At 30.8% G+C, this 17,145-nt stretch overlaps 1 protein-coding gene across 1 annotated transcript in view; it reads right to left on the bottom strand.

Annotated features, from left to right (window-relative positions):
• LOC111702806 (aquaporin-3) overlaps nucleotides 1-4,525 on the bottom strand; it is a 12,807-nt gene extending 8,282 nt beyond the window's left edge. The window contains exons 1-5 of the mRNA XM_023474594.1: nucleotides 4,420-4,525; nucleotides 3,484-3,535; nucleotides 2,942-2,976; nucleotides 2,230-2,310; nucleotides 1,962-2,029 (exon numbers count right to left, since the gene is read on the bottom strand). Coding sequence (XP_023330362.1) covers nucleotides 1,962-2,029; nucleotides 2,230-2,310; nucleotides 2,942-2,976; nucleotides 3,484-3,535; nucleotides 4,420-4,471 — 288 coding nt within the window. The 5' untranslated portion in view covers nucleotides 4,472-4,525. The remainder of the gene's footprint in view (nucleotides 1-1,961; nucleotides 2,030-2,229; nucleotides 2,311-2,941; nucleotides 2,977-3,483; nucleotides 3,536-4,419) is intronic.
• Between the last annotated feature and the right edge of the window lie 12,620 nt (nucleotides 4,526-17,145).

Consider the following 17,145-nt stretch of genomic DNA (forward strand, 5'->3'; position numbering starts at 1 on the left):
ATTCCATTCGAAGTGAGTTTGAGGGCAAAGGCGACGCAACGTTCAAAATCATGAACTTGGGTGGGTACGTTTTCAGAATCAGTTTTTTTAAAATTATTAAATAACGATGATGAAAAATTAAGTGAAAATTATGTAGTAAACTAATTAGATGTTTAAGAACATATTTCTCAAAAGAAATTTGTCAAGAAATCCATGTTAGAATCAATCATTATATTGAATTTCTTACTTCTATGAATTTGTTCGCAGATTTTTGCAAACTCTTCAAATGTCACCTTTTCACTAAAAATTTTAGAAAATCTTTCTGAATATGAGAGATTATAGAAACTAACTAGCTGGAGGGCCCGACGTTGCCCGTGAAAATTTTTTTTCAAAAATAATATATAAAAAATGTTGAAAAAAAATATTAAAAAAATGTTGAAAAAAAATTTGATTTTTTTTAGCTTATAACACCCCCGGCCACCAATGAGTGTCCACAAAAAATTTCAGCCCAATCGGTCCAGCCGTTTGGCCGGCTATAGACAACGTATATATATACGAATGTCTTGTTTTATTATATAGATAATTGAATAAGATTACTTATTTTCGATGATAAGGGTTAATTTTTATTTTCTCAACCTGTTCCTGGGGCTGGATGCGTTCCTGGTGGAACGATCGTTCTTTACAGAGAACGAATGGAACGATCAAGGACAATCCCATCATTCTAAAAAAACGAACGCTTAGAACGCGTTCTCAAAAATATTGGAACGATTAGTAAAAGAATGGAACGGTAATTGCTTGAAAATAACGGTTAAAATCGTTAACGCATTCTTATTATCAAGAACGCGTTCTATATAAGGATTTTAGGACTCCTGCCCCTCCCCCCGCTCTCGCAAAATTATAAATTATATCAGCTTATTCTTTTAACCCTAAATTTAAAATATGTAATTTAAAGTATATTTACGGCGAGAAACGATTTCAAAAAAGTCGGAACGTGCCCAGCCCTTCCTGTTCCTAAACAACAATTAGTTTACTGTAGAATTTTTGTTACATTTCTTGTCGTCGTTATTTAATAATTTTAAAAAACTGATTCTGAGTGAAAACGTTCCCACCCAAATTCATAATTTTGAACGTCGACTTTGCGCTCAAAGTAATTATACGTCGTAGAAACGTTTTATGTGTCTCAAATGAATCCTAAAAAATGTGTCCACAATACTATACATATTCAATTCACTCCCTTCAAAGATATACGAAAAAAATAAACATGCTTAAATTAAAAAGAAACATTATAAGCATTTCAAAAGAACCAATAACGTTTTTTCAATACAAATAAATGAAATCTATAAATTTTAAGTTCTTGGAATCTTATATTCACTGTTGAAGCTTATCAGTCCGTCTGGTATTTATTATCAAATATTTACTTTTTAATGAATTTGTATGCTTTACACTAGGCCTCACTCCTATTTGACTTCTTATTACACGCACGAACCTTTATTTGAATATCTGAACAATTAAAAGTTCAAGGTAAATCTAAATTACTCGGTTTTTTTTATAGCACTTTGCGCTCCTTTTCTAGAATCTATCTTAGCTCTTAAATAATGCTTTCAAACTCGCCATTTTTTCATCGTTTCCCAGATAAAAAAACGTTTGAGAATCTCCCCGCTTAAATTGGTGAATTTTTTTTTTAAACCGGTAATGTTGACATTTTTTTCCAGTCAAAATTTTTCAGTTTCGACCAGACATAATAAGCCTTCCCTGGGCTCATGTGAGTGGCCAAAAAAAAGTTTGAGCCCGAGAGACAAGAAAATTCTAATTTAGAAAAATGTTGATGATGTACTTTTAAGTGTTTGTCGAAACCACATACCCTTAAGTGAAAACTGCATAAAACTACTCCAATTCTTCATATTTTTATTCTGGTGTGAAAAAATCACAATTTTTGCAAGAATTTTGGTTTAAATTTGATCCCTTTATTTTGGTTATTTTACCTGTCCTAATAAATATGCTGGCAGCTCAGCCCAAGGAAGACGACGTCCAACCGCCATGGTTACTGATACTTTACAATAGTTTAATGTAAACAGTTATTATTTTTATTTGTGAACAAATAATGTTAATAATAAATGGTCATCATGTTATTGATTAATTCCTTTACCAATTTTAGTTGCTCTTTTTTTAATTTTTGTTTAATTTTCACACAATTTTCTTTTTTTAAATCTTTTAAAAATTATCAAATATTAAATCTTTTAATGAATCAACCTGCGGGGTTGATATGTCCCCCACTGATTTTGCCTGAAACCAGTATACCCATCATAACTCCTAAACCACCAGATAAACATCCTGATCCAAACAAATTTATCATAAAGAATATTTCTTTTTAATTTTAATGATTTTATTTTGTATTTATTATTTATCAATACAAGATTTCATGACTCAAGCAAAGAAGTTGAGTTTTTGCCACAAACTCTGATTTTCTAATATCTATATCTTTGTAACCCAATGTCGTAGACCTTAGATATTTCAAACTATTAATACTTAAAGATAAAATAAGCTAAGTTTGAAATATCAAAGGTTTGCACCATCAGGTTGCAAAGATATTGGGATCAGAAGATTTGAGTTTGTGGCAAAACTCAATTCCTTTACAGAGAAATCTAATTATTTGGGCCTGTAAAATTCCTTATTATAGACACTGTAAACGTAATTTAACGTATCCAAACCCAACATACAATAAAAAGGTACGTTAGTGCCGGATTCACAACGGTACCATATAGGATCGAAGAAATTGTTGTTTTTGTCTCAAATAGTATATTGAATTCTGATAATTCCATTCGAAGCTTAGAAGTTTTCAGAACTTTCAAAAAAAAAAAAAAAATTTCATGCCTATAAACTTAAACTTATTCATTAGTAAAATGCAAAATAAGTTTTACTTATTTTTGATAAACTGAAATAAAATTATTTGAATTTATTTTTCCTGGCAAACTTTTTGAAGCTCCATCTCCATGCTCACTGATAAACAAAAACAATTTTGATTCTATGATTTATTAATTTATCAATCAATGATTGTCAAAAAAATATCAAAAACTTCCAGAGTAATAATTTCTTAATTATTCAAAAATGAATACATTGGCAGGCGATAATATCAATACAATGAAGACGACTTTTTTATTTAATTGAAAACAAGCTTTTTCTGTTTACAAGTAATCAAGGAGAAGCTTTTTTAAATGACACCTTCTCTTGACTTCTATGTTTATGTGTATCCATGCTGTTTAACACCTTGATATAAATCAAAATTGAAATCGGGAGTTGTCTTCATTGTATTGTTATAATCGCGTACCACTGTAAGTAATCGATGATTATCATACGGAACTTATTACTCTTATCAAACTCTACTGTTTTAATCATTATAAATGGCAACATTTTAAAATTTTAAATGTTAATTACCATCAGGTTGCTGAGATATAGGAATTAAAGTTTTAAGTTCATTTTCGATTAATTTGATGTAAAATTTTTAACCTCGCTAAAGCAATTGCTGCACCTTTCGCAACCAGCACTAACACAGCAGTTCCTACGGATAATAATTATAATTAAAAAAATTATGCTAAATTTATAAATTTCTGACTAAATATTAATAATACGAAAATGAATGCCATTCAATATTTGAAGAATAAAAGATATAAATATTGCCCTTTGGAACTGTAAAACGTGTTAAACATAGAGTCACGGAAGTTCGTGGTAAGATTTTGAGTCCACTGGAGACCATCGGAGAGAATCTATTTTCCCTGGAGGGGTTTGAAAAAATGCTTTTTACAATTTAAAACTTCACGCAGCTCAGGGTGATTTACATTCCACTGGAGGGATTCAGATATCTTTCCAGGGGGTTTATCATTCCACTGGGGGATTCAGATATCTTTCCAGGGGGTTTATAATTCCACTGGATGGATTCAGATATCTTTCCTAGGGGTTAATAATTCCACTGGAGGGATTCAGATATTTTTCCAGCGGGTTTATAATTATACTGGATGGATTCAGATATCCTTCCTAGGGGTTTATAATTCCAAGTGTGAATAATATATCCATGTTTATAATTTTAAAAACTGTTAACTTAACTTTCAATTGTGGTTTCTCTTCACAATTGTTTGCGCATTTTTAATACAGGAAAACATTTTAATAAAACATTTATAAAGCAAGAAAAATGACAATATTTTTCACATTATTGATCATGTTAGGGCCTCAAGGTTTTAAATCGGGCGTCACCATCTTTCCATGAAGGATGACTTGAAATCACGCGTACAATCCCTTTAAAGACTAAATTATTCCTAGCTCTTTCCGTTTAATAAACGACCAATTTTCCACAAAACTAAAAAGGAAAAAGGACGACGACAACAAAAAAAATTGCTAAAAAATAGAAGACGACAGTGATTTCAAAAAATGTATTTTAAACAAACATACCTAGACATTCGGAGAGGAATTTTTGAAACGGAAAGTATTTATAGTTTCTCATATTTGCAGAGGTTTAACAAATTATAATCTGAAAAATATACTGTATTGTTTATCAATTTTGTAACGAAAAAACACGTTCTCTATTTCAAAAGCGATCAAAACTGAAATAAAATTTTTAATTGTTGAATAAAAAAACAAATCACTCATCTCTCATTTTGACTAATTCGCCCATGTGAATGTGACATAGTTTGTAATTCAAGAATTGACAAGACATTTAAAATGTTTTTTTAAAATTATTACTTCTTTTCAATGTGTCAGAAAATTAGCTTGATTTATAATTTTATTTAAATGCATTTCTAAATTAAATGTTGGGAATGTCGTGAAATTTAGGCTCGATCGGTTGAACAGGGTTGACGAGGCGCATAAAATTTCTTTAATATTTCTTATTTTAACCCATGGATTGAACAATCTTCATCATCAATATGTATAATGTAGATGCAAACATTACCCACCGGGTCTATTTATTGGTAAAGGAATATTTATATAGGGAAATTTGAGAACATTTCTATCAACAATGTTTTAGGACGTCTTTCTCTCACAAAGCGCCACAAATACAGATTTAGGTATGTGAAAAAGCTTTAAATAATACTGTCTCTAGTGTAATCTAATCATGATGTAATATAATATGATGAAAAAATTAGAAATTAAAAAAAAAAAGTTTTTGCTCTTTTTCTACAAGATTTTATAATGGTATGATTGATAATCACGGTCACATCCTTCAGGTAGATTAATACCGGTTTATTTAGGGGGTGCAAAAAAAAAATCGGCGCGTTTACGCGCGCCAAAAGTGCACCATTCTAGCAAAACTTCCACTACGCGCCTGGTTGACATTTGTTGGATAAAAGCATATCGACATGACGACATGACATGACATAGAAAATTGCATTTTAAAAGGTGTTTTTCCTAGTGCGACTTCACAAGTGGCAACTTCCCAAATTCAAAACAATTAGTCTCCTTTGTCTAACATGTCAAGTTTGTCTACTTTGTCTAGTTGGGCTAGTTTGGGAAACAAGGTTATAGGACACACCTTCTGAAGCGCCGCAGGCTTCAATGGGGGGCGCTGCGGCTAGAACAGGCGGGGGGGGGGAGTGCTGCGGCTAGGACAGACTTGGGAAGTTGCACATTTGGGAAATAATATATGATATTACCATAATATATAATATTACTATAAAATATTATACTAATGATATATTATTATAATAATATATGATATTACCATAATATATAATATTACTATAAAATATTATACTAATGTTATATTCTTCTATAAATATATTGTCTGTTTGTCTGTCTGTTTGTATTCAATAAACTTCTAAACGGCTGAACCTTGGACCAAAGTATTTTGTGATCCGAGGAAAGATTTATTGCTTATCTAAAATAAAAAATGTTACCTGGAAAAAATCCGATTTTTACGATTGTGGAAATTTATTAATTTTGTGATCATTTATGTATGATGAATAATAACAGTTAAAAGCTTTACTTTTTGCTGAAAGGGGGTGCAAAGCGCCCTAAAAGCCTATACTATGGTATAAAAGGGGGTGAAAAGCGCCCTAAAAGCCTATACTATGGTATAGAAGGGGGTGAAAAGCACCCTAAAAGCCTATACTATGGTATATAAGAGGGTGCAAAGCGCCCGAAAGAGCTTTACTATGGTGAAAAGCGCCCGAAAAGCAATACTATGGTATAGAAGGGGGTACAAAGCGCCCTAAAAGCCTATACTATGGTATAAAAGGGGGTAGAAAGCTCCCTAAAAGCCTATACTATGGTGTAAAAGGGGGTAGAAAGCGCCCTAAAAGCCTATACTATGGTATAAAAGGGGGTAGAAAGCTCCCTAAAAGCCTATACTATGGTGTAAAAGGGGGTTGAAAGCGTCCTAAAAGCCTATACTATGGTATAAAAGGGGGTGCAAAGCGCTCTAAAAGCCTATAGTATGGTATAAAAGGGGGTGCAAAGCGCCCTAAAAGCCTATACTATGGTATAAAAGGGGGTGCAAAGCACCCTAAAAGCCTTTACTATGTAAATTACGTTAATATTTATGATTGATATCATTAAAAGTATTATTCTTCGTATCGGATTATGTGAGATAAAAAGATGTGTTCAAGTCAAGTGTTTTACACTAACTGAGCGAATTTTTACACCGATAATACTACTTTTCTCTAGTGTTTAGTACAGAATATAGATAGGCTTTTCTCAACAACGTTTTTGTTATCAATAAGTAAACATAACTCTAGTCAGTCAGTGATTTTTAATTGTTTTTATACTTGTGCTTAAGGCATACTTCAGTAAAATCAAAATGCATTTCTTAAAAGAAAAAATATTCTAGAATTTGAGTTTCAAGGAAGGAACGGGATACAGTGGAACCCAGAAAACTGTCGAATAGAAAGATGAAATTTAGCAATCTTCTTAGATCTTCATATAAAGCATTTAGTTTACCAGAGTCCGAATTTAATGAATTTGAGCCGCGTCTTAAAACCGCCAAAACCGGTTTTAGTTGAGCACCTGCTTAAATCTTGTAACATTGAATACAATTTTAAATGGAACCAACCATATTCTTTAAATTCGGCCTCAGTTACTTAAAAATAAAAATGAGCACAATGAGGCCCCTTTTTGTGCCTCAGGGGCCGTTTTCTTTGTTACACCCCCCTCCCCCTCCACCTCAGTCTTAATCCAGCAAAACTTGAGAAGATGAGGAATGTATAATGCAGTTGTAATGAATAAGTGTTAAAATGATAAGAAAATCAAATAATAGAATACCGTAAGCTCTCTTTCTGGGACTGTAAGCTTAATTTCAAGAGACCCTCCATGTACACTGTACAGATGGAAATGCTTGAACCACAACGGTACCCTTAAAAGCTTTGTCTGATCAAGTATAAATTGGATATCATTTTTTTTTTGAAAACTGATTTTTTTTCAAGAGTGATTTTCTACAAAATTTCCACTAAGAAGAAAATGAATAAATTTATAGAATTAAGCACTTTAAAACCTAGAAAGGACAATATCTTCCACATAATTATCAGATAAAGATTTCAAGGCGGGTACCATTAAGCATCGGGCATTCCCATCAAGGAGAGTCACTTGAAATTACGCTTACAGTCTCTTTAATTAAAAACCTAGGAGCCGTAGATATTGTTAAAATAAAAACAGATACACTCAAAAAATGAGAGTTATATTAAGAACCTAAAAATCTTTAAACAATATTAAAATTAGTCAATCTCGCCTTTAAAGAGTCCAAAATGATCAATGATCAATGATCAATGAGAAAAAAAATCAAAAAGACTGCAGCAGGGAGCCAGGAATATAAGAAAATACTAATCAAATTGCATACAGTCGTCTTTGAAGTCTTAATTCTTCATAATTGTTTTTTTCCTTTCGAGTAGAGAAATAAAATCACTAAACCTCTTGAAATTAGAATTATAGTCACTAAACCTCGACGCAACGAAATTAAAGAAAACAGACCCTCAAGGCTTACTTAATTACCTAATTTCTAGTAGCTCTTCATTTATACAGTGGCATACACGATTCACAACGGTATCTTTCAACTGTTATCTGATTGGGAAATCATTCATATGCTAACAAAATGTATTTACTTTGACTGAGGTTCTCCTGTAAAGGGATTGCAGAAACAATTTTTAAGATTTAATACTTTCATGTTAGAAAACGCCGACATTTTAAGGGTAACGTTGTGAATTGGACAATTTACTCTTTAAATGAAGGTTCACTGGAAATAAGGTCACATTCCCTTTAAGGTTAAAACAAGTATCTAAGCTTTACTAATATATCTAGAAATCGGCATTTAATGATATGAAACGATAATTTAATAGATTAATTAAAACTCTAGAATAAAATTTTTAAATTTTTTTCTTTATTTTAAGGAACAAAATCCAGTTCAAAGATTGTCCTTCTAGTGATTTTTTAATTCATGGTTTCTCTGTGTATATTGCGGGATTCCGCTTCAAAAACAAATTTTCAGAATAAGACACTTTTTAAGTTTAAATAACGACGATATCTCCCGAATTCTTGTTTAGATAAAGGTTGGAAGGGTTGTGAAATCGTCCATGCCCACAATAAAAATAGAGATTCAATTGAAATTACATCTATTTAAAATTACAGCTATTTAAAATTACAGCTATTAAAAATTACATCTATTTAAAATTACATCTATTTAAAATTACAGCTATCTAAAATTACATCTATTTAAAATTACAGCTATTCAAAATTAAAGCTATTTAAAATTACATCTATTTAAAATTACATCTATTTAAAATTGCATCTATTTAAAATTACAGCTATTTAAAATTACAGTTATTTAAAATTACAGTTATTTAAAATTACAGCTATTTAAAATTACAGCTATTTAAAATTACAGCTATTTAAAATTACATCTATTTAAAATTACATCTATTTAAAATTACATCTATTTAAAATTACAGCTATTTAAAATTACAGCTATTTAAAATTACATCTATTTAAAATTACATTCACCAACCACTCCTACTAAAGTATTCCCAACTCACTAACCATTCCTACTAAAATATTCCCAACCCACCAACCACTCCTACTAAAGTATTCCCAACCCACTAACCACTCCTACTAATATATTCCGAACCCACCAACCTCTCCTACTAATATATTCCCAACCCACCAACCACTCCTACTAAAGTATTCCCAACTCACTAACCATTCCTACTAAAATATTCCCAACCAACCAACTACTTCTACTAAAGTATTCCCAACCCACTAACCACTCCTACTAATATATTCCGAACCCACCAACCACTCCTACTAAAATATTTCCAACAAACCAATGTCGTCGTTGTAAACTTCTACGGAGGAGGGGGGGGGATTATGATTAAAATACATAATTAATACAGTCAACAAACATACTTTATTAGTTTATAAATGTGTTAATCTAGTAATTCTGTAGTCGCCATCAGCCCCCATCTTCACGCTTCCTTTAATATTGGATTAGATTTCAGATTTGATTTAATAGATTATAATAGTTGGTCAATCTTACACTATGTATTTAAATGGACAATTAGGGTCATACATATTAATCCACATCCTCTAACCCCCCCCCCCCCCCCCATAAATTTGATTTCTAAACTTTCCTAACTCCAGCACATTATTGTATTGGGGTATTTGTATCCCCCCTCTCTCTCTTGTAATTTTTTTTTCATCTGTTTGGCCCCCATTAGCCTGCATAAATCTAAGCCCAATTACTGGTTTACCTAACCTAACTGAATAAAATATCAGGATGTTGGAAAATTTCATCAAACGGCGCACAGTTTCATAGGACATTTCGTAGCACAGTTTCAGAGGACATTTCATAGCACAGTTTCAGAGGATATTTCGTAGCACAGTTGCATAGGACATTTCGTAGCACAGTTTCAGAGGATATTTCGTAGCACAGTTTCATAGGACATTTCGTAGCACAGTTTCAGAGGATATTTCATAGCACAGTTTCATAGGACATTTAGTAGATTAAGGAAGTTTCATAATCTATGGATTTCTAATATATGAAATTTCTTGCCCATGAAATTTCTTATCTATGAAATTTTGGAGTTTTTAAAATTTCCATCTACCTATTATGTATAATGCCCCTATTCTATGAAATGTTTGATTATGTATAATGCCCCTATTCTGTGAAATGTTTGATTATGAATAATGCCCTTATTCTATGAAATGTTCTATTATGAATACTGCCCCTATTCTATTATGTATAATGCCCCTATGCTATGAAAGGTTCTATTATGAATAATGCCACTATTCTATGAAATGTTCTATTATGGTTAATGCCCCTATTCTATGAAATGTTCTATTATGTTTAATGCCCCTATTCTATGAAATGTTCTATTATGTATAATGCCCCTATTCTATAAAATGTTCTATAATGTATACTGCCCCTATTCTATGAAATGTTCTATTAGGTATAATGCCCCTATGCTATGAAAGGTTCCATTATGTATAATGCCCCTATTCTATTAAATGTTCTATTATGTATACTGCCCATATTCTATGAAATGTTCTATTATGTATAATGCCCATATTCTATGAAATGTTCTATTATGTATAATGCCCCTATTCTTTGAAATGTTCTATAATGTATAATGCCACTATTCTATGAAATGTTCTATTTTGAATAATGCCACTATTCTATGAAATGTTCTATTTTGTATAATGCTCCTATTCTATGAAATGTTCTATTATGAATAATGCCCCTATTCTATTATGTATAATGCCCCTATGCTATGAAATGTTCTATTATGTATAATGCCCCTATTCTATGAAATGTTCTATTATGTATAATGCCCCTATTCTATGAAATGTTCTATTATGTATAATGCCCCTTTTCTATAAAATGTTCTATTATGTATACTGCCCTTATTCTATGAAATGTTCTATTATGTATAATGCCCCTATTCTATGAAATGTTCTATTATGTATAATGCCCCTTTTCTATAAAATGTTCTATTATGTATAATGCCCTTATTCTATGAAATGTTCTATTATGAATAATGCCCTTATTCAATGAAATGTTCTATTATGTTTAATGCCCCTATTCTATGAAATGTTCCATTATGTATAATGCCCCTATTTTATGAAATGTTCTATTATGTATACTGCCCTTATTCTATGAAATGTTTTATTATATATAATGCCCTTATTCTATAAAATGTTCTATTATGTTTAATGCCCCTATTCTATGAAATGTTCTATTTTGTATAATGCCCCTATTTTATGAAATTGTCTATTATGTATACTGCCCCTATTCTATGAAATTTTCTATTATGTATAATGCCCCTATTCTGTGAAATGTTTGATTATGTATAATGCCCCTATTCTATGAAATGTTCTATTATGAATACTGCCCATATTCTATGAAATGTTCTTTTATGTTTAATGCCCCTATTCTATGAAATGTTCTATTATGTATAATGCTCCTATTCTATGAAATGTTCTATTTTGTATAATGCCACTATTTTATGAAATGTTCTATTATGTATACTGCCCCTATTCTATGAAATGTTCTTTTATGTTTAATGCTCCTATTCTGTGAAATGTTCTATTATGTATAATGCTCCTATTCTATGAAATGTTCTATTTTGTATAATGCCATTATTCTATGAAATGTTCTATTATGTATACTGCCCCTATTCTATGAAATGTTCTATTATGTATAATGCCACTATTCTATGAAATGTTCTATCATGAATAATGCCACTATTCTATGAAATGTTCTATTATGTATAATGCCCCTATTCTATAAAATGTTCTATAATGTATACTGCCCCTATTCTATGAATATGTATAATGCCACTATTCTATGAAATGCTCTATTATGTATAATACCCCTATTCTATGAAATGCTCTATTATGTATAATACCCCTATTCTATAAAATGTTCTATTATGTATACTGCCCTTATTCTATGAAATGTGCTATTATGTTTACTGCCCCTATATTATGAAATGTTCTATTATGTATACTGCCCCTATTCTATGAAATGATCTATTATGTATACTGCCCTTATTCTATGAAATGTTCTATAAATCTATAAAATGTCTATTACGTCAAAATTAGATAATATTTTGTATGAGATAGCATATTTGAGTTGAGCATTATATTTTTTTGTATTAATTTTGTACACATAATATAAAAAATTACTTACTATGCGAATACAAAGATCAATGAAGAAATACTTTTTTTAGAAGTAAATATTTCCATTTACTGAACGCGCCGATTGAAGGATTCATAACTTTGATTGGATAATGAGATAGATAGAAAGGTAGATGTTACCGTTACTATTTCTATTGGTTCAGAATAGACAACAAACACATGACTGAACCCTGATTGGATCAGGCGCTAATGGACTTGGCATTCAGAAGTGCTATAAAATTGTGGGAAATAAAGACGACTGCTATACTCAAGTTATGATTCTATGATTGTCCAATGAACATTTGCAAATTTGCGAATTCCAACATCAAATACAATGATCATATTGCTTAAATGCATAGGCTTTATAACATTCATTGTCGTCTTCCTATTACATAGTTTTATGGGTACCTCTGTAGAAAATACGCAGTATAATATGTCCACTTCAAATCATAAATCTAATTTCTAATGAACCCTAAGATCAAAAATTCTTTAAAATTACGTTGCAATATTTGAATCATCTTTAACCTTAGTTGTTCAAACGTTGCTATGCACGGTCATGGAACCATGTGGGGTAAGGGGAGAGTGATTTTAAATTTATATTTAAAAATGAAAACGTTCGCTGACTTTTAGTTCATAGATCCTTGACCAATCATAAACTGTTTCTCAGAATTTAAAAAAAATCATTATAGAAGAAAAAGACACAGAAAAAAATACGATGTGGATTGTAAAGGTGCAAAAAAAGATTTTTGTTTGATTTAAAAAAAAATTGTTTATAGTAAAGGAAAAAAGTAGATTTTTTTTGTCAACAATTGTTGTTTTAAATTTAGTTTTTTTTTGTCCCGTATCTTTGCAACCTGAAGGTGTAAACCTTTGATATTTTAAACTAAGATTCTTTAATTGATCGGATTGCAAAGATATAGGGATTACAAAATTAGAGTTTGTGGCAAAAAATCATTTCCTTAGATTTAATATTTAAAGATGAGAGTGTTTGCAGACTTTTAGTTGATAGATTTAAATTATGTTTCTTACCATTTCAATAATTAAAAAGTTTCACTTTAGAAACAAAAAGAAAACTAAGTAATACTGATATAAATTTTTAAAAAAGCTTTTGTTTGATTTTTTCAAAATAATTTTAGCTAAGAGGAAGATGCAATTTTACTTTTGTAAATTGTCAAATTTAAATGCCATTGAAAACCCGTGTGTTACTCAGCCTTAAAGGCAGTCATACAAAAAAAATGAAAAATAATTTTCTTCCATTATTGCATTTTTATCGTGTCGAGTAATTTTGAAATGAATTAGATATTTCTGGTTTGTTAAAATAAAAACAGACTCCACTTAAATATTATGAAAAAAGAAGCATTTTGAATTTTTTAGATATAAAAAACGTACAATCAATTATCCTCTAAAAAATATCTCGGGGATGACTTCATCAAATAGGTGTGTTATTTCCATGCTTTGTATAAGAACATTTAAAAATTCCATTTTCAAGTATAAAATATAAAGGATATGCAGAATTTATACCATATAAAAAAGCTATTTAACATGATAATATAAGCTCCCAGCGTGATGATAATAATGTATACCGATTATGATAAGTATTGAAAGTAATAATGAAAATATAAATAGTAATAATAATAATACTGAATAAACTAGATAATGAGATATAAAAAAGATATAGGTAACCATACAAAAAAAAATTACATTATATGTAAGTTGATAATATATAAATAATTCACAAATTAAAAACAAACAATGACAAATAGTTTGAAAATTAAATTGTAACAAAAATAAAACAATCTTTAGATGATGACAATATGATATCAATCAATCAATCAAACTATGCTGAAAGAAAGCTAATGACGTTAAGAAACAACAAAAAATGTAAAGTTCTAATATTCCAATAATATTCATGAAACCCATTATTTACAATATAGTTATGAGGGCCCCAAACTGATCTTGTTAATCCCCCCGCCCCCCCCTTCCTACCCCTTGGCTCTTGTTATACAATATTACCCGTCTTAACCCTGTTTAGGGCCTCTTCCTGTATTTAAATGCCAAATTCTTTTTTTAGCATGTAATGGGGTGTTAACAATTTTGTAGATTTAAAAATAAAATGAAAAATATGTGAGTAAATATCGCGCGTTACAATTTTTAATGAATTGTTGTTTAATTTTTCAATCTACCCCCCCNACGGGTTGACCGGTATTGAGTAAGAAAGTTTAAATCCCTGTTATTTAAAGCTGGACCTGGAAGTTAGCGAACTCTGACCGGCGTGGCTCTGCAGGTCCAAGAATAGACCTGGAGATAAATATAGACCAGAGTACAATGGTTAGATATTTGAAATATAATTGTTCGGTTCCTCTTCAAGATTCAATTTAAATCCCATCCGTCCGCTCCGTTAATCTTTATTCTTCGTTATTTAAAAACTTATGCAATAAACAAAACTGGAATATATATATTTTACAAAGCGAAAAGCTATTTTCTACTGTTGTAGGAATCTTGTATTTTTTTCGGTGAAAAGCCTAGACCACAATGCTGTGGTATATAAAATAAAGTATATAAAATATGAATGCAAAAAGCTGCGTCACCCTGTTGTGGAGTTTATAAATCATTAAAGAAAATAATTTGTTTTAAGTGTATTCGTCGATATAATAAATGGTGTGTTCTGAAATAATGTATAAAGAAAACTTCTGTCCCATTTCTAAGTATTGTTTTTTTGTAAATTAATATATTCTTTAAGATTATGAAATAATCATGAAATAAAAAGACAATTGCTAAGATTGGTTCAAATCTAGATTTTAAAAATGCGTTCTCTTGGCAGTATCGTTTTTTAGACTTAAAGGGTGAGATGTGGCAAAAGACATCGTTAACAAAGAATTAGGAAAAAAAAATAAGTTTTAAAAACCAGATTAAAATGTTCGGGATTTTCGAGAAATAATTTGTCCCAATAAGTATACAATGTAAACGTAGTCCAGTTTCCCGGTGTGGTTTCCACACTTTTCGCGGGAAAAAACGGATTTCTACGTCGTCGATGATCAGACAATGGTTTAAAGGGTTCCGTTGTGAATCGTTCATGCCATCCTACTATTGGAATTATGAAATTTACGCAAATCTGCCCCTTGAGTAAATGTAAATTCAACCTAAATGAAGTATACAGTTTGACCGCGTCAACCTTGTTGCACCGGCTGCTAGTCCTTTCCATAGAGCTAGGTACAGTAAAAACTGGGACCGGAAAGGTTGACCTGGCTTGGATATTCAAATGTACTACGGCTGTCCGTGAATTATGTCTGTAGCTACTTTAAAAGCCCAATACACAAACAGACAGACAAATAGACAGACAAATAGACAGTCAAATATCAAACAGAAATATCTGACCTCAAGCCACACTCAAGCTCACAATAGAACCTGATCAGAAATATAAACAAACATGAAAATAAGTAAACAAAGTCCAGTTCAGTAATACGAGAGGAAACATCCCTTTTCTCAGCATGAATTCTTGGAGCTCACCCCCTGAAAGGGGGTATAAGGCTGAAAGCTAATCTCTTTAGCTCTCGATCACGACCCATAAAAGTTATATCGGATGTTCCTATCTCGAAAAATTGATATACAACTGTGTCAAATTTATACGAAAATTAATATATATACAATTTTGTATAAAAGCAGTGGGTTTAAATAGATCAAATTCAGCAAATAAGCAACCAATCTGAAAACGATGATATCCCAGAGAAAGCTAATTGTAACTTAGGTTTACTCCAATTCTAATTTTATAACGCACAAGAAAACTTTTATAAAAGTTATTCGAGGCCGAATTTAAAGAATTTGAGCCGCGGCTTAAATATGGTTGGTTCCACTTAAAATCGTATTCAATGTTTAAAGATTTAACCCGGCGCTTAATTAATACGGGTTTTGCGGGATTTGAGACGTGACTCAAATTCATTAAATTCGGACTCCGGTTGCATTATAGATATTCAAAACAATTTTATTTCTTTTAATGCACGCTTCAACAAGAGGAGTTTTGATTGTAATCTAATGTCCTTTGATTTAAACTAATCTTAATTGTTTGTTTTTGTATAATAAAACATTTTTCTTGAGAAATTTTCCTGTGATAACACAAAATCAAAAATGAAAAATTCACTCTGCAAATTGTAAAAAGAGAAAACATCAGAAAAGTTTTCAATTAAATATTTTAGCAACAATTTCGTTTAAAAAAAATTGAATATCTTGTTCTTTTTTCAATTGATTTAAAAAATGATTTTTATTCAAACGCTTGGTGATTTCTTACTAAAACCTCTTAAAAAATGTCGAAAATTAAGTAAAAAAGTTACATTTGATTCATAATTAAATTATATCATATTTTATCCCAAATTATCTTTCTACTACCTTTAAAACCTATTATTTTTAGCCAACGTTTTAAATCTTGTTTTATCCTCATGCATCCTTTATGATGTTCCTATCTTTGTACCATCATCATTAGGCCATAACCCCCCCACCCACCCACCCACCCCCTTTCTGAATCATATCCTCTTCGGATCTATATCTACTTTTAACATCTATATCTGCTATCCATATCTACTAATTGAGAGGAAATATTAAGAGATTTGTCCATGAGTTCTGAGTACCGTTTATTGTTCATATTTATTAATTCCTGATAAACCTTTTATTGGTCGCATCCTTCCTTCCTATCCTTTATCCTTTAATAATGCTCCCCATCACTTGTAATTCATTTTCCCTCAAACTCAATTCAAAGTGGTCACGTGACTGGGATTTCCAAATATAAGTTGGTCCATGTATAGCTTAGAGTTGAACACAAATTAAATCATAATTGTGTTGATAGAAACATTGGTAACATATGAGTTTTTAAACCCTTAGCAACGCCGTGTTCTCAAGATAGTATTTTCTTTAACTTTGTTTTTCAAATTTTTATTATTTTTATTTTTTATTTTCTACATTTTCCTTACATTCTTTTTTGATATTGCTTTTCATATTCTCGTTTTCCATATACTTTGCTGATCCTAGTTT

Source organism: Eurytemora carolleeae, unplaced genomic scaffold (assembly GCF_000591075.1).
Source record: "Eurytemora carolleeae unplaced genomic scaffold, Eaff_2.0 scaffold518, whole genome shotgun sequence".
Classification (NCBI taxonomy): domain Eukaryota; kingdom Metazoa; phylum Arthropoda; class Copepoda; order Calanoida; family Temoridae; genus Eurytemora; species Eurytemora carolleeae.